General features: G+C 47.6%; 1 protein-coding gene across 1 annotated transcript; it reads right to left on the bottom strand.

Annotated features, from left to right (window-relative positions):
• Nucleotides 1–802: 802 nt before the first annotated feature.
• Nucleotides 803–26,586, bottom strand: Cpn1 (carboxypeptidase N subunit 1). Its single transcript, XM_057779620.1, has 9 exons — nucleotides 26,364–26,586; nucleotides 22,948–23,144; nucleotides 16,348–16,503; nucleotides 12,577–12,759; nucleotides 10,960–11,071; nucleotides 9,049–9,188; nucleotides 6,499–6,598; nucleotides 3,796–3,914; nucleotides 803–946 (listed from the first exon to the last, which is right to left on the bottom strand). The coding sequence occupies exons 1-9, from the start codon at nucleotides 26,584–26,586 to the stop codon at nucleotides 803–805; spliced, it is 1,374 nt and encodes a 457-aa protein (XP_057635603.1).
• Nucleotides 26,587–26,687: the final 101 nt, after the last annotated feature.

Raw genomic sequence — 26,687 nt, 5'->3', positions numbered from 1 at the left:
AGCTAGGTTCATCAGTGGAGCAGCTGTGGGAACTCAGGCTGATCCCTAGCACCCAGCACTGGGGACAGAGGACTCAGGACACCACCCTGATGAAGGTTCATCAGCTTGTATGCTAGCAGGCATGAGAAGGAAGAGGACACAATGTCTTTAGAAACATCTACTTTGCTCAGTAATGCCTTTGGGACCAGTGGGTTCAGCTGGGATTCAGCCAAGAGCATTGACCTGCAGGACACGCTGGCAGCACACCACCAGACTACAGGTGTGCCACGTCTCCTACAAATCCAGAAACCATGGCAAAAGGTGTCATGTTTCCATTACAGAGCTCACGGGTGAAAGGCAGGGACCTGGACCCTGTAGGTCAAATCCCTCCTCTACTAGGGAACCACTGGCTATTGGTCCCAGGCTCTTCTGGATCCCTCAGCACTGCGGTCATTTCGACAGCTTCATGCCGCACTACCCTGTCACCAGCTCCGTGCTGGACTCTGGAGACAGATGGACGGCCAGCTGGAAGCTGTCTCAGCATGCAGTGCTTACTGGCATGGGACCCAAACCAAACTCCCAGGAAGAAGGTCTCCAGAACCCTGCTGGAGGCATGCAGAGTGGGGCACCAGTTTCCGGAAGGTTCCAACTCCTTTAATGCTGGCTGGCCTAGGGAAGGCTTGCTCCGGGACAGACAGACACACTTGGAACTGTTCTGAATGTGCCTGTGTCTGAATATGTCCCAGATAATAAGGGAGAAGTGTGGCTACCGGATCTGAGAGCAGGGACCTGGCCTTGCTGTGTGTGGCCTGGGTGCTGGGCTTCAGGCAGGGCCTCGATGCCTCTTTGTTGCTGTGTCTTTCTTTTTGGGTATCCGGGACTGCTTTGGCCTGCTTCCCTGTCCTCGGCCGGGAGCTTTCTGAACAGGGTGCACCTGAGATGTGCTTCGATTGAGTTGGAAGTTGACCTGCAAGGACAAAGCAGAAGCTAAGCGCCCATTTGGACTCTTCCCCCATCACACCAGGTTCTAATGGTAGGTACTACAGACTTGGCAAGTATTTCCCAAAAGAGTAGTGCAGAACCAACCACCAATGGCATGAAGTGTGTGGCTGGATGGACTAAATAGTAGCAAAAAATCCTATCTACACCTGCAATCACAGTTTTGCTTATACCCTGCTTAGGGCAAGGGTGATGATGGAAGCCATCTTAATCTCTATTTCCTCCTAGTGGCTGCATGAGTCACGGGTACTATGCCCATACACGTCGATGAGTGTCTCAACCTTCTGTGGCACTGCTTGGCACTAGGGATAAAAGAGGTGACAGAGATTTCCTGGCTAGATCTTTTTTTTTCTTTCTGAGATAGGGTCTCACTATGTAGTCCCAGCTACTCATAACTTGCTTTGTAGACCAGGCTGACCTAGAACTCACAGAGATCCACCTGCCTCTGTCTCCTGAGTGCTGGGATTAAAGGTATGCATTACCATATCCTCCTGAATTCTTTTTTTTTTTTTTTTTTTTTTTTTTTTAAGTTTTTTTTTTTTTGTTTTTTTTTTTGTTTTTTTTTGTTTTGTTTTTTTTTTATTTTTTCGAGACAGGGTTTCTCTGTAGCTTTTGGAGCCTGTCCTGGAACTCCCTTTGTAGACCAGGCTGGCCTCGAACTCACAGAGATCCGCCTGCCTCTGCCTCCCAAGTGCTGGGATTAAAGGCGTGCGCCACCACCGCCCGGCTCCTCCTGAATTCTTAAGCCCAAGATTACATGGGCATCGGTGCGATCTAAGGGCTGTGTACAACTATTCTCTAGCCATGGAACACATATGGAAAGATGCTGTGGACTCGGTGGGGGACAGTGGGCGTGGGGCACTGGGTGTGCCTGTAGAGCCAGCCCAGGCAGCAGAAGAGGAGGGTGTGACACCAAGTCCTAACTGCACTCCCCTAGGGCTTCCCTGGCAATCCCTTCTTGTAATAGCTTGAACTATTGAAACAGCAGGGAGTTAAAAACACGCCCTGAGTTTCCTGCCTCTTCCATAAAAATCCATAGCCAGGTTTTCTGCTCACTCTGTAAAGGGGAGGGGACTCGGCGACAACTGTGTGAGACCATTTCCTACTTTCCATTTAGTAAATACATAAACCCGGGAAAGGAAGAGAAGAGAGGAGATAGGCCACAAGAGGAGGAAGGGGCAGAGGAGAAAGAAAGGCTCCACCATCTGCAGGGATGTGGCGACAGCAGAGAATTCTGGGCCCTGGGAGAGATTTTAATCCTCTTAATTGTGAGATGAAAACCCTTTAATAAACATGTTTCTTTTTTCTTCCCTGGGGAAAGTGGCTAACTGCTCTAAGATTCAAATGGAAGCGAAGCAGCGCTAGTGCGATCAGTCAACAGACTGGCAGTGGCTGCTGTCAAACGACAGACTGTGCCTCTGGGTCACACCTGACACAGGGAATGGGCACACTGGTTTATGTAAAGGATACGGGGTGAGCCACTTCAAAATAAGCTTAACTCGAGAGGCCTTGGAGCTGTTTACATCTGGCAGTGAACAGGCTTGCCTACAGCTCACGGTTTATGTGTGTGGCTGCTGCTGGTGTTTAATTTTAGGGTGCAATGGGGAAGAAAGGGGACTGCTGGCTGGGAAATCGGGTTCTGTGTAATGGAGGGCCATGGCTGTCAGTATAAATCACACGCCAGAGCGAAGGCCCGAGTTTGAATCCCCACAAGCCACTTAAAGCAAGACTAATCCCAGTGACCCTGCAGCAAGGCTGGAGGCAGAGGTGGAGCATCCCAGGCTAGCTAGCCTGGAGCACACATACTGTGCAGCGGACGTCAAAGACACACACTGCCTCAGAGAAGGTGGCAGGCAAGGACTGACACTCAAAATCATCCTCGGACTGCCGTGCAAGTGCCGTGGCATGTCCACGCCCTATCCTCCCAACACATACTCATACACATCATATAAATCACAGAGAGAGAGAGAGAGAGAGAGAGAGAATATGTGAATATGTAGGAGATGCTTTTTTTTTTCGGGGGGGGGAGCAATGATCTGTAAGTTTTGGGAGAATTTTAAAGGACCTGAAGCTCTCTTTGTTTTGTGGCTTATAGGGTTCTGCGCACAGGCAGGGAGCATAGAGTGAGTCCTTGAGACACATTAGGAGGTGATTCCTACCTCCTCCATCCACCCACTGTGTGATACTGTACAGTTACTCACAGGTATTCGTGAAGGTTAAAATGGATAATTCCTGGAAGATCTTATATAGTATCTGATGCCCAGAAACTACCCAAAAGGCACTGTGTACTATATTCAAATATATGAGCCACCTGAGGGCATGGAGGGCTGACATTCATGGCCCCTTAATGTTCTGAGGTTCTGGTGTAATATGATCGACAGGGAAATGTTCGAGGCTCTGAGTCAATGGTTCTTTGCTTCTCATCCTACCTATAAATGAGAGCTGTAGAGAGTTGAGAATTGGAGGTGGCTGGTCCTTGGTGGCAGCAAAGGGAAAGTGAGCCCGAGATCACAGGGCACAGACGGCTTGCAGATCGCCACCTAGTGGTGGACCCTGCTAATGACATTGAAAGAAGCAATCACGGTTGCCTGGGGCATCCTCAGTGCCCCAGTTCTTACTGACCAGACCTGTGCTTTGTCTTTGCAATCCTTGAGAAAGAAGTGTTAGCACTAATATACAGAGTAAGAAGCAGAATAAGAGAGACAGGCTGTGCCAAAGAGACAAATCAGGAAAGTCAGGGGGAACCCAGCAACGGGGCTGTTTAAGATACTGCATGACATTTACAGATAAGGTTACATTTGGCTCAGCCAGACTCACCAGTGTTGGTCCCGCAGGCCCCACGGTCACAGTCACTGTTTGGGGGTCGTACCCTGGTGCCTTGGCGGTGACAGTATAAGTCCCCGGAAGCAGCAGACGGAAGTAATCTCCATGCTCACCTAAATGTCAGAAGGATGTAACTCAACCAGCTGACTTCAAACCTACTTCAGAAACTTCAGAAAGAACCTGGCTGTGAAAGCTATCTGGGGTCTGACCTGACCACGAGCCTGTTTTTTGTTTTTTTTTTCTTTCTTTCTCGAAGCATGATGAAATCTGTCATACAGACACATGCTCACTAAAAGACGCCAGGAAAGAGAAAAGGTGGAAATGTCTGTTAATATTCTGCCTGATAAGAAAACTTCAAGCCCTCTGACATTTGAAAAACCATTGCGAAGAAAGAGCTTCTGTTCGAAGAAATAGTACCCCATGCCTAAAGCTGAATGGAGGCGGATTTCACCAGAGAGAAGCAGAAACAACTGTGGTAAAGAGCTGTCAAAGAGAGAAACCGACTGTCCTGAAGAACTGTGGGTTCTCCCGAAGCTGAACCGAGGCCCTGGAAAAGCTGAGCGGTGCACAATCTGTACTAACAAACAATCCTGGGGGATGCGCCCAGGAATGTTACACCTGTGAGAGACTAAACGATCACTAACGGTCTGGCCTGAGCATCTTACTTTTCTCTTCTCCCTGTCTCCCACCTCCTCTCTGTGGTGAGACAGCAGGGTTTCATGTGGCCCAAACTAGCATCAAAGTTACTATGCAGTCTGACCTCAAATTCATGATCTTCCTTCCTCAGCCTTCTGAGTGTTGGCATTACAGGGTATACCACCATGCTGGCCAGAGAATATTGTTTTTAATGCATTTTTAAAAAGACAGGGTCTTATATATAGGTCCCAAACTAGCTATATTGCCCAAGGATGGCCTCAAATATATGACCTTTCTGCCTCGACCTCCCCAGTTTAGGATTACAGGTATGCGTTACGATGCCTAATTTGTGTGGTGCTGGATCTCATGCATTCCAGCTTGGTCTTAACTTCACACCGTAGCCAAGGATGCCCTTGCGTGCTCCCAAATGCTAGGATTACAGGTATGTGCCCCCATGCCTAGCTCATTCGGTGCTGGGAGTGAATCCAGAGCGTCTTGCATGCTAGACAAGTCCTTTACCAAGCTGCACCCTGGCCCTGTAATTTACTTTGAAATACTTTAGCAACACAGTGTGTTATTATACACACATTGAACAGTTTAGGGTATATCCAGAAACTGTCATTATCTTAACTGGGGGCTTACACTCAAGGGTGATTAGCAATTGTGTTACAAAAGCTCCATTCTAGACACTTCTTCAAAGAGGCTGTCTCCACCCGTAACTAACACCAGGTGCTCTGCTAAGTAGCACAGCGATGTCACTGACAAGAGGAGTGACTTCTATTTTGCATAATGGATGCTGAAAATGGGGCCTCTCTGAGGTAGCTGTTCTTAGTGGCTCTGATGTTTTTACAGACCTTCCCACCCTTGCTTAAATGGGTGAGAACCAGAAGCCTGTGCCCCCTGGGAAAGTTGCTGAGGTCTGATCTGTACACGGTCCTGTATGCAGCTGCTGGGCTGGAAGATTCCCGGTTCCCGGCCAGATTGAGGTGACAGAATTCTTTTAGAACATTGCCTTTTCCTTAAAGGCGTCTGCCACTGAAGAGGCTCTGAGACCTCCTTCCAGGGCAGGAAGATTTCATCCAGCCTGGACAGGCAGCACGAGCTATGAGATGCCTGCTCGGTAGTTAAGGAGGTTGTTTTGAGAAGTGGGTAGCACCAACATCCATGAAATAGAAACTCCTGAGTGGTGAGCGGTTGGACTCAGCTGGGGACTTGGCGATACTATTCTTCCATGAGATGATTCTGTACCTGTTGGCATTCACTGTCCCTCGACAGAATCTAGAATCACCTAGGATGAGCTTCTGGGGAGGCCCATAAGGAATTATCTTGACTGTGTTAACTGAGGTGAGACTGCTCACCCACTGTGAACGGCATCATTCCCTGGCTGGGATCCTGGGCTGTGCGAGCGAAGACAAAGAGTCGGGTCCTCACGTGTACACATTCGTCACTCTGTTTCCTGATTATAGATGGACTAGACCCTGGAAGTGTGAGCCAGACTAAGCCCTTTTCTCCCCTAAGGTGCTTATTTTTTCAGAGTACTTTATCATAGCACCAGCAAAAGAAATCAAGACAGTACCCTTCTAGCAGGCTCTAGGTCAGTGCAAGATTATCTTCCACTGATGACCTCACCCGAGATCAAGACTGTAGGAGGAATCTAATTGACCAGCTTTTCATGAACGGACATGTGGAAAACGCCTGAGCCAGAGGGCAGACTAAACATGAGTGCCATCATCCTTCTCAGCCTATTCCACACTGTCAATATTAATTAATATCGTCAAGGCCAGAAATACTCCCAATAAGACTCTCTCCACAGTGATCCCTAAACTCTGACTAGGAGCTCCATTTGCACCGATGCTCACCGCTCTCAGAGCCTGCTCGCTCCAGACAGAAGTGAGAGAATTTCGTTAACTTTGGCTGCTTGATGCAGCGCCTGTTTTGTTCCCATATCCAGCATCCTCCCTTCCCGCAGGGCCTCCCCCCTGTGTCCTTGATGGCTGGTCTCTCTGGCTCACAACCGGTCCCCAGTTCTATTGAAGGAGCCATCCTTCAGTACCTACCTACCTGAAGTGACATCATGATTGATCCCAGTGACAGAAATGACAGCCCCTGTGAGGTTGTTAGAGTTCTCATCGAGCACCATGCCCTTGATGCCCTGGTGGACCTGCAGGAGACAGTGAACAACAGCGGTTAGAACAGTTGTGTGGTGGGCGGTCCGTCTCCACTAACGCCATGGCAGCAGCCTCCAGAGCTGGCTTTCACTGTCCCCCCAACCCCATAATCTCTTTTCGGTAGATGAATTGAGTCTGCTAGACTCTCAGACATCATGTGCCTTCCTTCTTAGAGCCCAACTCAGAAGGCTTTAGGCTCCCGCGCTGGTATGACAGGTACCCTCTGCCTTGTTCCTCAGATCTGCCTCCATTCCAGATCTGCTAATCTAAGCTTTTTACATTTTTTATTAATTTTATGGGTTTGGGTATTTTGCCTGCATGTGTGTCTGCGCACCATGTGCTTGCCTGGTGCCCGAAGAGGGTCTCAGATTCCCTGGGACTAGAGTCACCATGGGTTGGTCACCAATTATTGTGAGCCACCATGAGGGTGCTGGAAGCCAAACTCAGCTCTTCTGAAAGAGCAGCCAGTGTGCTCAACTACTGAGCCATTGCTCCAGTTCCTGGTGGTCTGATCTTGAATTTTGCTTATATTAAAAAAAAAAAAACTTTAAATTGTCATAAGGGCTGTTGAGGTGGCATAGTGGTTAAAGGTGTTTGCTGCCGAGCCTGGTAACCTGAATCTGATCCCAGGACCCGGATGGTAGAAGGAGAGAACAGACTCCCTCCCACAACTTGTCTTCCGATTTCACCTACACACACACACACACACACACACACACACACACACACCTTTAAAATGAATTGTGGTAAAATCCTCATACTGTGAACTGTACGGTCCATTTTATCAAATACATTGTAATGTGTGCCCAGCATGACGACTCATTTCCGGAAGTCTCTTCATCTGACAACACTGGAACTTAAATAGTAACTTTCCATCAATCACTTCTGGGTTTTGAAAACCCACCAATCCCTGGGCTTGCCCCAAGCTCAGGACTTGAAATCCCACCAATACCCACCATGGAAAACTCCACCCCCAAGAAACCCTATATAACTCTGCCTTTCTCTCAGTTCCCTGCTGCTTCCCACCTGAGCAGAGGTAGCCACTCTCTTGGATCTCTCCCAATGAATTTCTTGTATGAGGTATGACCTTGTGGTATTCCTTGGTGGTATCCCATGCCAGAATACCTTCCCCTCAGAGCTGCGCCACTTGCACCCCCACCTTCTGCTCCTCTGTCCCAGCCACCATTCTGCATTCTTTCTCTCTGATTTTAAGAACTGTATCTAAACAAATGGAGTCGCATAATATACGTGCTTGTGGCTGGCTTATTTCCCTTAGCATAATGTCCTCACGGTCCATCCATGCTAAGGTATGTGTCAGAGCTTACTTTGTTTTGAAGGCTGAGTAATTTTCCTTCCTTCCTTCCTTCCTTCCTTCCTTCCTTCCTTCCTTCCTTCCTTCCTTCCTTCCTTCCTTCCTTCCTTCCTTCCTTCCTTCCTTCCTTCCTTCCTTCCTTCCTGTCTGTCTGTCTATTTGATTCCACTTCTTTGGGATAATTTTATTTTACTTGCTGTTTCCTTTGTGGCTCTGGAGACCCAACTCTGGGTCTCTCTCATGCTAAGCAAGCACTTTATCACTGAGCTAAACTTCAGCTGATTTTCAGTTTTTCGGAAGCGCTGTCCCATTGCTTTCACATAACTTTCCACTCCCAGCAGCTGTGCTCATGGGGTCCAGTTTCTCTACCTCCTCCTAAGCCGTCATTCCTGTTTTTAACAGAAGCTGCTCCAGTGCATGTGAGTGGCTGCCCCCTGTGGTTGGCGACCCTGGCTGTGACAGCCCCTGTGGTTGGCGACCCTGGCTGTGGCAGCCCCTGTGGCTGGTGACCCTGGGCATGGCAGCCCCTGTGGCTGGTGACCCTGGCTGTGGCAGCCCCTGTGGTTGGTGACCCTGGCTGTGGCAGCCCCTGTGGCTGGTGACCCTGGGCATGGCAGCCCCTGTGGCTGGTGACCCTGGGCATGGCAGCCCCTGTGGCTGGTGACCCTGGGCATGGAGGCCCCTGTGGTTGGTGACACTGGGCATGGCAGCCCCTGTGGCTGGTGACCCTGGGCATGCTTTCAGATGTACAGCTCGGCTTTTCTCACCTATCTACTTTGGAGGACCCTGCCCTGCTCTCGACACCTGGCCTGCCTGTGCCCCTCCGCTCCTTGGACTCTTGGTTTAAGAGTCCCCGCTACCACACGGCTTTCTGCATAGCATTCCTCTTTCCAACACTTTACAGAACTTACTTTGTTTTGTTTATTGCCTGTGCTCGTTAGAAGGGCAGTTCCGTACAGATAGAGACATGCTTGTCTACTCAGAACCCCTGGCTCTCAGTAAAGCTTGGATAGACAGCAGTGCTCTAGGACACTGAGTCAGAGCCAGGGCCAGGCCTGCGTCCATGGCAACCCCAGCCGCCATTGGAAACACCTCTCCTGCAACCACAAGAGTCAAAAAATGAGATCTTACCTGTTCCAAGAACTGGATTAAGGCTTCCCGGTTACCCAGCCACTCCCGTGGCAGCTCCTCCTGCCGGGGGAACTTGTTGCAGCTCAGCTCTAGAGTGATCTCAAAGCAGTTGGTGTGGAGATAATTGAAGTCTTGCATTCCTAGGGAAAGAGCCCGGAGCGGGTCTTTGTGTGGAGCGCCCACAGTCACCCCACCCCAATTTCTCTGCTACATCTCCATCACCTTCTCTTCTACCTCCTGACATCTGTTAACTCTTATCCTACACAGAGCTGTTCCTCCGGTCTCATATGTGTTGTATGTCTAACTTCCCAAGGGGTACTGTTGATGCAGGGTCAGATACCACACGCTGAGACAATTATTGTTTTTTGTTTTTTTTTTAAATATTTATTTATTTATTACGTATACAATATATTGTGTCTGTATATGCCTGCAGGCCAGAAGAGGGCACCAGACCTCATTACAGATGGTTGTGAGCCACCATGTGGTTGCTGGGAATTGAACTCAGGACCTTTGGAAGAGCAGGCAATGCTCTTAACCACTAAGCCATCTCTCCAGCCCCCGAGACAATTATTGTGATTGATGTAATTAACTTAGTTAATCTAGAGATCGAGCCAGTTTGCTTCAGAGTAGAGAATTCCTGAGGAGGCACAGGCCATGCTTTCTCAGAGGACAGGGAAGGTGGGAAGGAGAGAAAACAATCATGATTTGAAAAAGCGTATCTAACAATTCTGATTTGGGGGTGGAGAGGCTGGTTTCCCAATACAAAGTTAAAGAAATAGAATCTAACTGAATCTTCCTGGTGTGTTCATCAAGTTGGTTTGGGGCCACAGTCTTAATTTCTCAGTAACCCAGTGATGCCATGGTTTTTCTCCTCTCCACTCTCCCTAGGACCAAACATCAGCTCAGCCCTCATCAATACGGGTGGCTTGGATGTGAGAGTATGGGAAAGATGGATGTGAACAACTCCTCTATGCACCCAGCTCCTGCTCCAGCCTCTTCCCTGTCCTGACGGTGCAAGGTTCACAGCACAAGCTGGTCCCAGGCAGGTTCAGGGAAGAGGTAGAAACGGGGTGGAGAAATGGGACCATGTGAACCCCCTGCTAGCTCTCCCTATCTTTTGTTATCGATGGCCAATGCCCATGCAAGTTCCTGCTGTGGGTAGCTGATAGCCCCAGTAGAGAGAGCAGCCACCAAGGGGGCAAGCCCCTTGGCTCACCTGCTGCTGTCTGAAGCTTGCCTCTGAGCTGCTTTTGAAAACAGAGCATTTAAGCTGGGTGGTGGTGGCACACGCCTTTAATCCCAGCACTCGGGAGGCAGAGGCAGGCGGATGTCTGTGAGTTCGAGACCAGCCTGGTCTACACGAGCTAGTTCCAGGACAAGCTCCAAAACCACAGAGAAACCCTGTCTCGAAAAACCAAAAAATAAATAAATAAATAAATTTAAAAAAAATTTAAAAAAAATAAAAAATAAAAAAAAAATGAAAACAGAGCATTTAGAAGCCAGGTATTTCAACTGCTTTACTTAAAGTATCAAAATTATGAGGCTAGTGTGTTATCGGAATTAGAGACAAGAAAAACCAAAGCACAGAGGGGCCATGCAATTAGCCTGAAGCCACATAGCTGGTGCACAAAGAAGATGAATTCCAAGCCCATTTAATCTCAGAGATCACACCCATCACCGCTCGGTCTCATTTTCCTCCTATGCCCCAGCAGATAAGGGCATAAAACACTAGCTGGACAACCCCACACATTATCACCTCCTTGGTCTGTTAGGATCACAAATAGGCGATTAAATGCCAGCTGGGGAGCTCTCCGTTTCTCCACCCGCCCCACCCGCCATGGTGCAAAATTCTATAGTATTCCCTATGAGTTCCTGAGGAGAAAGCAATGGCTTTCCCAGAACTCCACTTACCCTTGCTGAGAGAGTACCAGGACGCCCCGTTGGTGATGCCGTCTGGGAAGTAATCGCCACAGTTCCAGCCTTGGTGCATCCAGCCATGGGCATAGGAGTAGACCTTGGCCAGCTGGAGAAAGGGCAGAAAATGACTGCAAGCAATCCCAACTCACACAGCTCTGGCTGAGCCTAACTAGGGGGACGCCAAGAGGCTACAATGACACCAAATACATTATATGCTTCAGTGCAAGGAAGTGTGATCAGAGACAGAGGAGGTGACGAGGTGGTGGTGGTGTGCATGCATGTGTGTATGTGCAAGTATGTGTGAATATGAGTGTACATGCATTTATGTAAGTGAGCATTTATGTATCTGAACTGCAGTTGGGAATTCTACAGTCCTTCTTTGCCTCTCCCTCTCTGTTGAGTTTTTTGAAACAGGGTCTCACTCTGTTGTCCAGGCTGCCTTTGAAATCAATCCTGCCTCAGCTTCCAGATGCTGCAATTGCTGCGAGGAGCCCTGTATTCTGGTTTCCACTTTCTCGGGGATAAGTCTGTCACATGCAGAGAGAGGGATAGCAGCAGATCATACAGGAGGCCCTTTCAGTTGGACCATTTTCTAGATGAATTCAATGACAGCTAAAAGATGTGTGCTGGAAAGAGATGCGCATGCTTAGACTCTATGATCCCCATGACTTTTTAATGCTTTTGTTGTTTTGTTTTTTTGAGACATATTTCCCTAGCTGGCCTAGAAATGCCTCCCTAGGTGCTGGGATTAAAGGTGATGCATCACCATGCCTGATCGTTATTTTTTTTTTATAATAGTAGACAAAATGTTATTACTGGAGGAAAAATGTATCAATTTACTGCCTAGCAAATTAGTGTCATTCTCTGTAATTCATTGATAAATTATAAACATTACTAATATTATCTATAGATACATTCATATTTTATGATTTAGTAAATTTTATTGCAAAAGATTCTGAATTACAAAATATATTATGAATATATAACTCTCTATATTCATCCTAAAAAAGGGTGTGTGTGTGTGTGTGTGTGTGTGTGTCGGTGTGTCTGTGTCTGTTGTGTGTACAAGTTCCTGTGAGTGCAGTTGCCCTTGGAGACCAGACATGTCGGCTCCCCTGGAAGTGGTTTTGAGCTAACAAACATGGATGCTAGGAACAGAACTGGGGTCTTCTACAAGAGTAGCAAGAACTCTTAGCTAAAGACCCATCTCTCCAGCCCCTGTTCTATTGTTTTGTATTATTAGTTAAATCTATTTTTCATTAAGATGGGCATATTATCATAAAGATGTAAATTAGATTCTCTCAAAATTCCTATTTATTCCACTAACTCGTGGACAGTGGAATTAGCCTTCAGACATATTCTCACTTGCCACCAGCATAACTGTTCTTCACATCACAGCAATTATAAAATGTTTTCCTTTTATCTAATCATTCCTAGATTCATGTCCTGTGACCCGAAATAAAATGTAACTTACTAGACAGCCCCTCCCAAGCAGACCCTGCTTTCTGTGACTGTCTGTGGACTTGTCACTATGGGTCCTGTGTCTCTGACTTGAATCTCCTCCCCTGAGGCCCAAGTTCCCCCGCTGGGATGAGCTGCCATCCGGCATACCGTCTGGAAGAGCTGGTCATCTGGCGTGGGGGAATTGGAGGTACGGTGGGGACCTCGGAAACGATGATCAAGTGACTTGTCGTATGGGTAATTGGCCACCACAGCCCCGCCATGCAGATTCGCTGAGAGAACAAAATTTAGGGAACGAATCCACTGGATCACCGCCCGGGTCTCGGGTTCCACCTGTGAAGACATGAGAGTTGGCAGCCAAGGTGTGGCTGAGTTGTCACGCGGTTCATTGGAGAAATCCTGTCAGGAAGAGGCTGGCAGGGATAGTGAGTCTCACCCCTCGCCCCCAGATATGAAAACTGGGGCTCAGGAACTTTGACCTTAGATTACGATGCACGGACTAGGTGCAAAGGGAGTCTCCATGGTAGTGAGACTCTTCTGCACATACGACAGTAGTGGACACTTCCAGCATGTACGCCCACACCCACGGACGCTATAACACCAAGGGGAATCACTAGTGGGCCTGGAGATTGTAGATCCTGAGTGTTGGGGTCAGGTCAATGTAGGCGCAGAGACTGTAACTAACACACCACTCTGGGATATGATGCTGAAGGTGGGGTCGGTGAAGGAACAGGAAGTGTGCAGGAACTCTTTGTATTTTTTTTTACTCAATTTTGGGAGAGGAGAGGAAGGAGAAGAGAGGGGAAGAGGGAGGAAGAAGGCTGGGGGAAAGGGGGAATGAGAGAGCAAAGGTTTCCCAGTTTATCCGTGCAGCACGGGTTGAGCTTCTTTGCAAAACGTTTACGGTTCTAATCATATAAACCACTTGCTTGAAGCAATGACTTAGGCCTCCTCTCCCAACACACCTGCTGCACCATTTTAGTAACACTCTGGTCATATCTACATTTCACAGACTAGACACACGAAGCTCTACTGAGTACCACTTTGCTAGTGACCCCACTGACTCGCAGCACAAACAATCCAGTCGCCAGTGCTTTTCCTCCTCACAGACAGGCTTGTCTGGTGACCTCTTGGGGTCAATGAGTTAATGGCTCTTCTTAGACCAAAGGTCAGTTCTAAAGGTCCTGTCTTTCCAGTCCCCAAAGAGGTTGGCTGAAGAGCTGGGTTTCACACGATCAGAATAGACACATCAGGTGGGAGTGGGTGTGTCTGAGCAATGTTTGGTGATTTCATCATTGTGCAAAGTCACAGAGTGAATTTACAGAAACTAACATGGCTATGTGACCAGGGATTACCGCTGTACATGTGACCTATGTTGGAGAAATTGTCATTTTATGGCATATGGCTATAGGACTAAGAGCTCAGGCCCTTTGATGCACCCTTTCTTCTTGTTCCAAAAGGTCAGCTAGCTTCCCGTCATTCCTTTCCCTCATGGAGCACAGGAGAGCTTCTACCATTACTTTTCTCTTCCGAGTTAGGCAGAGGACTGAGTAGGAGGTTCATTATCGTGTCTTATGCAGAGAAACAAGTTTAATAATCAAAACACAGGGCTGCAGAGACGGCTCAGCAGTTAAGAGCTCCTGCTGCTAGCACAGGACCCAAGTTCGGTTTCCAGCACCCATGTCAGGCCACAACCACCTTAACTCCAGCTCCAGGGGACATGATACCCTCTTCTGGACTCTGGGAATACCTGTGGCTAATGTGTACACACCCCCACACAGATACACAGACCCCCACATAATTAGAAATAGACAAGCAAAGCTTTTAAAAATTCAGAGCATGGCTCATAATCAGTGGAGGCAGAGCTGAAGAAAGAGACGTTCAAGATCAACCTCATAAAAAAGTTTGAGGCCTGCCTAGGTTACATGATACCTTGCCTCAGGAAATAAAAAATTACCTATGATATTCCTCTGGCTAGATACACTGAATAGGACCATGTCATATTTTTTTTGTACTTACTTAACTGAGTCAAAATGACAGCTATAACCAGAAATCCAACATGTCAATATGACTTTCACGTCATTTTCTAAAAAGATTTTATTTTATTTTAAATTATGTGTGGGGGTATGTCCACAGGATGCGGGCCATTAGAAGTTCCTGGAGTTAGAGGTGATTGCGAGCTGTCCAGTGTGGGAGCTCCGGAAGGATGGTGGGACTTTTAACACCGAGCCATCTCTCCAGCCCCATCGTTTTCAAGGGGAGAATACTGACCCTATCCACCCAGGAACGTTCCTCTCCCCAGTCTCTAAGCTTGAATATTCACGAATGGAGCATTGGAACCATCCCACCCAGAGAAAAGTCAGGGCTGGCAGGGATGCTCTGACAATGGCAGTGGTTACTGCCACCCAGCAGCAGGACCACACGGGTGGACAGGAGGTCCACACCTTCACGTTACCTAGGGCTTGCCAAATGCTGTCTTCCATTGAGAACAAGGGAAGCAAGGGGAGCTTTAAAATGCAAAGAGTCACATAGGAGAAACCATGAGTTAGACACCCCGAACCTCATTCTATAGCTAACATTGTGAACGTCTGATTCACCACCAGTAGGAGAGACTTGTCTATAGAATGCTGGAGCTTCCTGTCAGCAGTTCAGGATCAGCAGAAAGACTGTTGGGATATGAGTCAGAAGGTCTGTGTATGTTCATGTGGATGGGTGTGTACATGAGGGTATGTGTGCATGTGTAGGGAGGACAGAGGTCGAAGTTGGGTGTCTTTCTTGTTCACTCTCCACCATACATTTACATTTTTAAAATTGTGCTTATTTTGCATGTGCATGTGTGTGTGCACGGGCACATGTACATGGCAGCCTGATGTTGAGGTCAGATGACAACTTGTAGGAGTCAGCTTTCTTCCACCATGTGGGTTCTGGGAATCAAACTCAGGTCTTCAGGCTTGGCAGAAGGAACTTTGCCCACTGGGCTGTCTCATGGGATCTAAATCTAGCTATCTGGCATGGTTCTGAGTTCAAACTCAGGTCCTCATGCTTTAGGACAGGGACTTTACCAATTGAGTCCTCTCCCTAACTCATGCCTAGGCTTTAATATTGACTTGTGGAATATTATTTTAAGATGTGTTACATTCATTTATGCTCTAGAACATTGGGTTAATGATGCAAAGGTATGTTGAATTCATTTATGTTGCATTTGTTTAACTCTGTGAAACTGTGTTACTTTGCCTGCCTAAAACACCTGATTGGTCTGATAAAGAGCTGAATGGCCAACAGCAAGGCAAGAGAAAGAACAGCCAGGGTGGCAAGCAGGGAGAATAAATAGGAGGATAAATCTGGGAAGAAAAGACTGGGAAGCAAGAAAAGAAGGAGAGAAGAACATCAGGTGCCAGCCACCCAGCTACACAGCAAGCCATGGAGTAAGAAGAAAAGAAAGATATACAGAAATAGAGAAAGGTAAAAGTCTAGACGCAAAAGATAGATGGGATAATTTAAGTTTAAAAAGCTGGCAAGAAACAAGCCAAGGTAAGGCCAGCCTTTTATAAGTAAGAAAACATCTCTGTGTGATTTATTTGGGAATTGGGTGGTAGGTTCCCAAAGAGCAAAGAGTAAAAAAATCCCAACTACAACTGATTCCTTCGATTATTAGCTATGTGAATTTAATTGGGGCTATAAACATAGTAACTGTCAAACAGGGCTAATGTTGGCTACTATTACTTGTCACATTCACGGTCCAGTGCTATGGTGACCAACTGAAACAGGCTTGGGAAGAGCTCTGAGAACTCACCAAGTGCAGGCTTCTCCTCCTTTACCACCACCACTGCCAACCGGCACAGCCAGCGGGGACTTGCTGCCTCGAGGGCTCTGTAAGCAACTCCAAGTGGCAATTTACTGGCGTCTGTTGCCATCTCCTACCTGACTTTTCCAGTTGTCTGGGAGGGGTAAGTGGTGGTTGGGGCCGCCATACTTCTCGTTGTAGTAGAAATAGGTGTTGAGGTCAGGGAAGTTGCGATTCAGGTCCACTCCATTTGCATTGTTCCTACCAACCAGATACCCAGATGTACTTGGGCCCTGGCAGAAATGAAGAGAGGAAAGATGAGCATTTAAGACAGAATCCTGTATTTTAAAAGTGTAGTGTGACTTTTAAAGATACCAACTACATTAGCTACTTTTCTATTTCTGTGATGAAATACTATGACAAAAATCAATTTTTAAAAAATGTTTTATTTTAGCTTATGGTTCCAGAGAAAGAGAGGGAGGGAGGGAGAATGGGGAGAAAAGAGAAAGTGAGTTTATAATGGACCAGAAAGCAGGGCATGGTTGACATGCTACCGTAACACAGGGCACGGTTGACATGCTACCACAACACAGGGCACGGTTGACACACTACCACAACTCAGCTTGGTTGACACGCTACCATGGCACAGGGCATGGTAGCAGGAGCAGGAAGTTGGCTTATCATGTTTAATCACACACAGGAAGCATTGGGAGAGAAGAGGAAAGAGCGAATCAATAAATCCTCAACATGCATCAACAGTAACACATTTACCTTAGCAGGACTCGACCTCCTAAAGGTTCCAAGCCCTCCCCCCAAAGCACCACCCAGGGGACCAGGGGTTCAAATATGCGAGCCTATGGACAAGGATATGTCTCATTTAAGCCAACACACTAACTTAGTTTATGAAATGATGTACTATTATCGCCCTTCACATATCCAGCGCCCCCCCTTGAGTGGTTCAACTGTAGACTGCCATGAAGTTCTAGGTGATCCTGGGGAAGCTCTAGCGGAGTGACTCCTAAGATTGCTTTACAGAATCGCGAGTTTTAAGAATACAGCTCAATGCATTTTAGTTTGCGAGCAGAGTGGGGGAAACACCACCACAGTCACAGTCATCCTGAAATCATAACTTTAGAATACTTGTGTATATCAAAGAATAAACCTCATTCCCAGTCACAGCGGCTTCTTATTTTCACCCCGGTGCTAAAAAGCCACATTCTATTTCTGCGGATTTGTCTTTCTCTGTACATGTCATGTGTAGGTAGGATCATTCGTCACATGATCTGTCTTCGAGATTCACCCATGTAGCACCTACTGGGACTTCCCTCTTTTTAATTTTTGAGTAGTGTGGGTTCATTGAATTTTGAATACCCACCCAGCAGTGACACCGTATCTGTCAGTTTCTTAGGACTGTTGTAACAAATGACCACAAAACCAGAGGCTGTTGATGGCATCAATTCTCTTTGAGACCTGAAGGGTTAAGTTTTTTTTTAATATTTATTTATTTATTTATTATGTACACAATATTCTGTCTGTGTGTATGTCTGCAGGCCAGAAGAGGACACCAGACCTCATTACAGATGACTGTGAGCCACCATGTGGTTGCCGGGAATTGAACTCAGGACCTTTGGAAGAGCAGGCAGTGCTCTAAACCACTGAGCCATTTCTCCAGCCCCATGAAGGGTTAAGTTTAAAACCCAGGCATCAGTATGGTCATGCTCTCTGAAGGCTTTGTCCTTTCTAGTTACTGTGGTCATAGGCAGTCCTTGACTTTAAATTTTATTTATTATTGCGGGGGCACGCAGGGCACAGTGTGCCTCCTGAGGTCAAAGGACAACTTTGTGGAGTCAGTTCTCACCTTCCAAACCTTATGTCAGCTCCAGTGATTGAACTCAGGTCCCTACTCTTTCACAGCAAGTGACTTTTACCTGCTGAGCCACTTTGCTGGTCCTGCCTGTACTTAGCTTTTAGAACCAAGATTGTCTACCAGAAAGTCTTGTTTCCTGCCTTCCTTGCCTCCCTGGTGTGTCTGTTTCTGCTTACCTTTTTTTTTCTCTATATTCTCTGTGGTGGTTGGAAAGATGCCCATAAGTCTCTGGCCTCTAAATACTTAGTCCTCAGTTGGTGGCTGTTTGGGAAGTTTTAGGAGGCGTGGTCTTGCTGGAGAAAGTACTTCACTGGAGTGAACTTTGAGATTTCAAAAGACCCCCGCCATTTCCAGTGTCTCTCTGCCTTCTGCTCTCGGATCAGGATGTGAGCTCTCAGCTGCCCCTGCCAACGAGCCTTTGCTCTGGCATCACGGATTCCAAGGCTCTGAAACTGGAAGCCCTTCCATGCTTTCTTTTGGAAGTTGCCTTGGTGGTGGTGTTTTGTCCAAACAGAACAGTAGCTAGTACATCCATCCCCCAATCCTTCCCTCCCACCCTCCCTCATGAGACAAAGGCTTATGTGTTCTTAAACCAGCTATACAGCAAGGATGACCGTGAGCTTTAGAGCCTGATCCTCCTGCCTCCGTCCGTTTCCTGAATGCCAGGACCACAGGTGTGCAGCCCTCCGCCTGGTTTTGTTTCTCTTGTAAGGGCATCGATAATACTGGCTTTCGATTATGATTGTCTAGATTCGTGCTTTGGTCAGGGAAGTGTGTTTTTGCAGAGGGTAGCCATCACCACAGAGACTGAGAACCATTCAAAGTGCTAAGAATAAGTGACTGTTGATGACTTAGCCTTAGATCGGCCATCTGTCACCCTCCCAAGGCTCCAGGAACACCGTGGAAGAGGCGGAGGTGGAGCGTAAGAGGGCAGTGGGATGTCATCTCCCAGGCATGACATGGCTTTTGAGTTAATGAACTCACAGCAGCTGTGTGTGGACGACCTGTGCAAGAGGGGGCGCTTCAAAATTCCCTAGACCCCACCCCTCTCTGATTTACAAGCAGTTAATGGTTGCTAGGGAGAAAGGGCTCCCAAGGTCCCGCCCCCTCCCTGAAGAACTGTCGACAGTTAATGGATACTGGGGAGTTCTTCAGTGGTGCAGCCCGAAGTCAAACGCTCGTGCTCCAATAACTGACCCTTCGTCCATGCTCACAAAAGCAACCCTAGTTAAACTCTGGGTAGCATGCAGGAGGTAGAAAAGACAACTTTATAAACATGCACGAAAATGTCACCAAGAAACCCTTATACACATATAATTAACATATGCTAATGAAACCAAATTATGAAATATTAGGATTCTTTTCCTTTGAGTAGTCTTAAACTTCTGGATCCCTTAATTTCTCTGTTCATACTTCCGATTTTAGCTTTCTTGTTTATGTTTCCCCTACCTACTCATTCATCCATTTAGTCAACTGCCATTCACTTACACACTGTCAACCCATTGCCCTCAGACACTGAGAAAAGAGCTAAGTGAGATACTGCTCCAACCTCCTAGGAATTCGCAATCACTGGGGGAGCCAGACAAATACATCAATAAATACAGAGTGGTATAATAGAGATGCGTTAAAACCCCCTTAGGGCTGGGCTGCAGCTGGGGCTCAGTTGTTTCGGGTGCTTGTCTGGCATTCTCGAAGTCCCCTGTTCGATCCCTGGCACCGCAGAATACCACGGTGGCACGTGGTTCAGAGATTCAAGGTCATGTTTTGCTGCACAGCAAGTTCAAGGCCAGCCTGGGCTATGTGAGATCCTGTTTCAGAGTGGGGGGTAAAAGGTCTGTGCATGTGTGCATGTGTATGCGGGAGAATCATTAGAACTGTTTTGTGTGTCCCTGGAGACAGGGACTAGTGTCCACTACAGTCCTACAGACTATGTGAGTAAAGCTCAAATTCTCACTTGTTCCTGGAAGTGAGGTGAATGAACCTCACTTCCTATTGGCAAGTCAGAGATGCCATTCAAATTTTCTTTAAGAATATTTATCATTCTCGGCACTTCCCATTTTGCATGGGCATCCTGCTCACATGGGCATCCTGCTTACGTGTTTTAATCTTAGACTGCACTGAAAACATTATGTTTTAAAAAGTTCTCTTAAGTTACCTCCATAATTTCTGTTCCAGTTCAAACATTTCTCTGACTTTTGAGCAGGGATTTTTCTCACTGCTTCTTGTTCTTAGCAGTGCAGCTCTTGACTGTCACTATTAGGAGCACTGGGCTTCATTGGTTGGTTTTGTGAACAACTACTCATCAGGCTGGCAGAGGAGGGCTTTCTGGGCTACAGGTTGTGGTTGGTGTCAGAGTGTTAACTTAGTACGTGTGAAACTTCTGGATTTCATCTCCAGCAAAGTCCAAAAAAAGGAAGAGAATGAGAAAGAAGGGGAAATAGGAGGAGTGAGAGAGGAAGAAGAACAGGAGGAAGAGGAAGAGCAAATTACTTAGCTGAAGGTTCCTAGGTTCCCATCAACAGAACAAATGGTGTAATGGATTGCTATCGCTAAAGCGGATGGTGGTGGAGCACATCTTTAATCCCAGCACTTGGGAGGCAGAGGCAAGTGGATCTTAATGAGTTTGGGGGCAGCCTGGTCTACAGAGCAAGTTTCAGGACAGCCAGGGCTACACAGAGAAACCCATCCAGGGCTACACAGAGAAAACCTATCTCAAAAAACCAACCAACCGACCAACCAAATAAACAAACCATGGCAGCTTTTCACCTGGAGCGCAGAAGCCTGAACTGGGTGTCACAGTGAGATGCCAGCAAGACTCTAAGGGCCTCTTTCCCTGACTTCCACGGCTTCTAGAAACCCTTCACATTTTTAGGTTTATGATTCTTTTTTCCATCTTCAGAGCTAGCTGCATAACACCTGAAGTGTTTCTCTCCTTCCCACCCCTACCCTCCCTCTTCCACACTAACGCCCAAAGTGGCTGGGCTCCCTTAAGAGATCTAGTAATTTTGTGTCAAATGATTAGTGACCTCAGTTTTATCTGTAACCTTAATTCTCTCTACCCAAGCTATATAACGTTTTCATAGGTTTGGGGATTAGGATGTGAATCACCAGGCAGCCATTATTCCACTCCCTTGCAAATGGCTAAGCGTCTCCTGGGGCAGCCATGCAGACAATTTTTCTCTGCACAGAAGAGTCTGAGATCCTAGTGGGTCCTCTCTCAGAGTCAACCGTGTTCAAGATCTCTTCCCTCTGACTAAGAACACACTGAGCAGGCAAGGAGAGGACCACAGGGGATTTCTGTTCTCTTTTCCATCTTGTCTGTTGCAAGGATGTGGGCAGTGCTGAGTTGCTTCTCCAGCTTCCCACTGTATACAGAGAAAGCAAATGCAGGACAGGAGCCTAGCTGGAATTCCCCTCTCCTCCTCTCTAGCTTTCTCCCTCCTCCGGAATGCAAGGCCCAGGCCTGACAGTGCTTCCCATCGGTTCTCTTTCTGTGTGTTCAGTCATTTCAGCAGAAACTGTGAGACTGAGTTAGCTTTGTACTGGATCAGCTTCTGGGTCTGGTAGGCACCTTATCTGCCTCCGCTCAAGCAGCTTCCAGCAGGTTTAAAATACACTTTTACCTTAATCTTCCTTCCGTAAGATATGTAAATGCAGCTTTTTAAAAAGAACACATGTGCTGTGTGGATAGCAGCTAGATGCCTGGGCTTTTCTGTGACATTAGGGAGACTGAGCTGAGCTCTGGGACCCACATTTCAAAAACCCTTCCCCTGTTATTCTGACCCACAGCCACAACGCAGGGTTTAAAGGGAGCCGCGATGGCACATGGCATCTATGTTAGGAAATGAAGGGCAGAGCCAGGCAGCGTGCTTCTGTGCGTCTCACTGCAAGAACGACTCCAGAATAAAGAATTGGAATGCCTGCCGAGCACCCCACTAGCAGAAGGCAGGCTCTGGAGAAACAGGTGCCAGGCCTAGTGACGCAGCTGTGACCCAGTCACCTCCTGAGTCAGGAGGGTCCTAAGCTTGAGACCTGCTTCATGAGTTCCGAGTCTAGCCCAGGCAATTTTTCAAGTTCCTGTCTCAGAATAAAAATTAAAAAAAGGTTTGGGAATACAGTTTGGTGGTGGTGGTGGTGGATATTTGGCTAATATGTTTAGTTTTGGCTAGCATGTTTAGTTTAAAGCCTCAATAGGTTGGGGGTGGGGGCGGGAATCATCTTGAATTAACCCCTTCCCAAGATCTGGCAAAAGTGTGTGCTTTTCTGCTAAAAGTACAGGAAGCTGGGTATTTGGTAACACCCTCTCCCATCTGTAGAATTTTACAGGTTATCTGGACTGATGTAGGAGGCTGGAATTCAAGCAGAGCCCACAGTTACCACAAGCAAGGCATTTCAAGGATGTTAACATTTTAACCTTTAGCTTCTGCCTTTCCCTGCACCCCAGCTATTTGTCTGTTTCCCTCCCTCCCTCTTTCTCTCCCCCATCTCTCTCTCCCTCTCTTTTCCCTCCCTCTCTCCACCCTCTGTTTCTCCCCCTTCTCTCTCCCTCCCTCTTTCCCTCATTCCCCCCCGCCCGCCTCTTTTTTTTGTTTTGTTTTGTTTTGTTTTTCGAGACAGGGTTTCTCTGTAGCTTTTGGAGCCTGTCCTGGAACTCCGTTTGTAGACCAGGCTGGCCTCGAACTTACAGAGATCCGCCTGCCTCTGCCTCCCGAGTGCTGGGATTAAAGGCGTGCGCCATCACCGCCCCCGCCCCCCCCCCCCCCCGCCTCTTTTTACTGATATTTACGATGCGACATGGGACACACTGTCAACTGACCCATTTCCTAAGATGGCTTCAGTCTCTTTAATGCACCTCCCTTGGACTGCGTACCTGCGCGGCAGCCACCTCATAGCCGTCGGGGTTCATGGAAGGCAGGATATGAATGCGTGTGTCCTGGATGAGGCGCAGGATTCGCGGGTTCCGGTTCCTGAACTCCTCACAGAGGAACTCCGACAGCTGCAGTAGCAGCTCACGGCCCAGCACCTCATTCCCGTGCATGTTCCCCACGTACTTGACTTCCGGTTCCACTGGCAACAGAAACACAACCCAGCTCTTGAAGGGGAAGGCGGGTACAAGGCCAACTTTGGCTACCTAATGAGTTCCAGACTAACCTGGGGACTCACAAGACTTTGTCTCACGTCACTCCACCTTACTCCCTCCCAAAATAAAGGGAAAGAAAAATCTCAGGCTTTCATTAGGTCTTTCCCAGCAACCCCTGTGCCCCTTCCTCATAAATTGCAATTGGAAAAACTACAGAAATCCAAGCCTGGATTAATAATGACCACCATTTATTGAATCCCAAGTGTACTAACTTCATGTTCGTTATTGCTAACCTTCACAGAAAACTTGTGGAGTAGGTCTTTGAAGGGGGAACGTGTCAGATGGGGGGTCTTTGCGAACTTTATTAATGCTAATTCGTTCATCTTTTGTCTTTCTTTTTTCTTTCGCATCCTTTCTTTCCCTCTACCCTTCTCTCTCCTTCCTTCCTTCCTTCCTTCCTCCCTTCCTCCCTCCCTCCCTCCCTCCCTCCCTCCCTCCCTCCCTCCCTCCCTCTCTCCTTCCTCCCCTTCCTCCCTTCCTTTCTCCTTTCTTTCTTGTTTCTTGTCTGTTTGAGACAGGGCTCTCTCCATGTAGCCCGGACTGTCCTGAAACTTGCTATGGAGACCAGGCCAGCCTCACAGAGATCCTCCTGCTTCTGCTTCTGCTTCCAAGTGCTGGGAAGAAAGGCGTGCAGCGCCACTCCCAGTCTCTTTCTCATATTTCTTTCTTTTTTAGAAGGAAATGTTTGTGATAGTAAAGAGCAGGCCTTTGTCTTTGGTAAAATAAAATTTGGAAAATCTATTTAGTCTCCTCTAGTCTCTTCATTACCCAAAGCAATGTGAGACGGGCGGGTATAGAAGTCTCTTGTCTGGTTCACCCAGCATTGTGTTGTGTTCAGTGGGTGCTCACTAGCAAGCCCTCTGCTTTTAATTTCAATAGAGACAGGATACAACCATTTCCCATAATAAACGCCACAAGCGATTAGCTTGGCTCCATCTCTCGCACCTTCACACCTGCGGCTTTGTCACACACACTACCCCCCACCCCCAGCCTTCCTGAGTCTGTGTGGCTGGCTCCATCTGCATCCATGCTGCCCACCTAAGATGTAACAGGACATTTATGTAAAGGGCCAGGAGGGGCCTGACGTGGAATCGTTTGGCTCTGTGGATAATGTTATCACTGGCACAGCTACCCAGCTCTTTCAGGGGAAGCCAGCACAGATAACTCAAGAACAAATGAGTGTTAGGGCAGTCCACGAAACTTCATTCACCCAGACAGGGAGATAAGTGAGATCAGAACATGATGAGAAATCCACAAAGAATCAATAAAGGTTAAACAAACAAACAAATAAATCAAGCAACCCTTCGTTCCCCAGAGCAGGCAGCTGGTCCTGGAGCTATGGCAGTTAGCCTCCACACCTTTAAGTCAGGGCGCACAACTCCTCTGCCTAAAACACCCCAGCAGCATCTCGCTTTGCTCAAAGTAAAGTCCACCTGCTTGTAAGTCCCAGACAAGCTCCTGATGCCCAGCGCTCTCAACACCTGGCTCTGACCTCAGTGCCAACTGGGCTCTGAGTCCTGGGGCTGCATTTTCTTTTTCCTTAGCCCGCCAGTCCCCCCCCCCCCCAGAGACCTTCAGAATTCTGCTAGACACCACCTCAGCCAGAGAAGCCTTTGGCGCACCAGGGAGCTTTGAACCAAACTTGGGGCCTCTAGAAAAACAGCAAGTGCTCTCTAGACTGCCGAGCCATCTCTACAGCCCTTCTATCTAGTAGGCGGTGAGTTAATATTTGTAGGATGAAGGAATGTAAGGAGCAAAGTAAAGAATTGCTAACTCAGGGGAAAAGAGGGATAAGTGAGAGCCAGCATTGTCTGCACCAACTCAAGGAAAGCCTTGAGTGCTGGAAGTACCCAAGAAAGGGGTGTGGCCTAAGAGGCTAACTTCATCAAGACCATCAACAGCCTTAAACTTTCACAGCATGCACGTGATCTGCGTAAAAGCAAGGGCTTGTTAGGCAAGACCTTAACCCCAGGGAATCACATTGTTCTCCTTGAGCTTCCTTGGTATAAAATTTTGAAGCTGTCATGGTCAGCACTCATTGTACCTTTAAAGCAGGAGTACAAGAAGACTGTATTAATAACGAAAGAAATGATTCTGGCATCTCCTCAGCAAGTTGGGAGTAGACGGGTTCAGACAATGGTCGTCTTTGGATGGAAGACCATTGGGAGCCTTGTGCAATGATTTAAATCAAGTTATAAAGAAGAATAGAGCGGGGCTGGGGTGTGAGAGGGAGATGAAGAGATTTGCTGTTGATGTCTGAAGGAGAAACTGATATAGCCATATGACCTAACTCAAATGTCACCAACAAAGCAACAAGAGACTAGAGACGTCATCAATGTTCATGGATATGTGAGCGGCTAATGAAACCAGGCAATAGCATATTACACAGGAAAGAATGATGCCTTAGATCTGCGTTCATAGACACAGGTGAGGAGCCAAGGGAGACAGCTACAGTCAGATTCCAGTTCTGTAAAAAGACACACGCATTTGAAAGGTAGGCTTGGGTATCACGTCTGGAAGGAGCGATTTCAATCTACATAAATAATAGTTATCCTTGAGTGTTAGGATTGTGCTTCAGCTTCTTACTTTTTCCTTATGTGATTTCTAGTTTTTTTCACTTGGATGGTTGGTTTGCGATGGGGCTTTCTTATGTTACTTGGCTGGTCACGAATTATTTTCAAAGCAAACATGGATTGTATTGATGAGAGAAGCAAACTAACAAAAAAGAAAACAACAGTCCCAACCCCCAAACTCTCTCTAGGACACAGTGCTGGCTCACTGCTGTTCCTGGAAGAGGTGTACCTGACCCCTCGGGAGAACTAGGAGGTCAACCATTTCTGCTACGCTCCCAAGCAGTTGAATCCTGACAGAAGGAATAAGAGAAAAAACCCAGGGTTGTGAGGGAAGGGAGGGGAGGGTGGAGGGAACAGAAGGAAGACACCCTTTACCCCTGAAGCAAACAGAACTCAGGAAGGAGGAACGAACTGGGGTCACATCTCCCAGGGTCCAGGTAGGATAGCCTGCCTTCTGAGGTGGAGAGAGAGGTAATGCATTGTATATGGAGGTCTCCACTGGGCCCGCAACTACCATCTCTGAATTTGTAGGTGTTAGTTTTCCAACACACCCCAGAACTACTCAAGACTTACAGGGCTCATGGATCCCCGGGTGGTCGCTGAACTCCAGCACGTAGAGGTACCTCCCCTTCACGCTGCGCCCGATGTTGTAGAGCCGCGTGATGTCCGGGCATTGGTTGTGCACCCTGTACAGCGTCCGCACGAGGTCATCGTAGCGGTGGTGACGAAAGGTCACGGGGGCAACTAACTTGGAAAGAAGGAGGAGGGGCAGGAAGGCTGAAGGTAGGTCTGGCATCTCGCTGAGCTTCCCAGCGGCTGTGAAATGTGCCCCCTACTCTCCAAACAATCTTCTGCCAGTCAGGATCCAGAGCCAAGAGCGCCAGGCCTCGCACCTGC

This window comes from Chionomys nivalis, chromosome 8, assembly GCF_950005125.1.
Source record: "Chionomys nivalis chromosome 8, mChiNiv1.1, whole genome shotgun sequence".
In the NCBI taxonomy this organism is placed as follows: domain Eukaryota; kingdom Metazoa; phylum Chordata; class Mammalia; order Rodentia; family Cricetidae; genus Chionomys; species Chionomys nivalis.
This window is presented reverse-complemented; position numbering and strand designations above follow the sequence as displayed.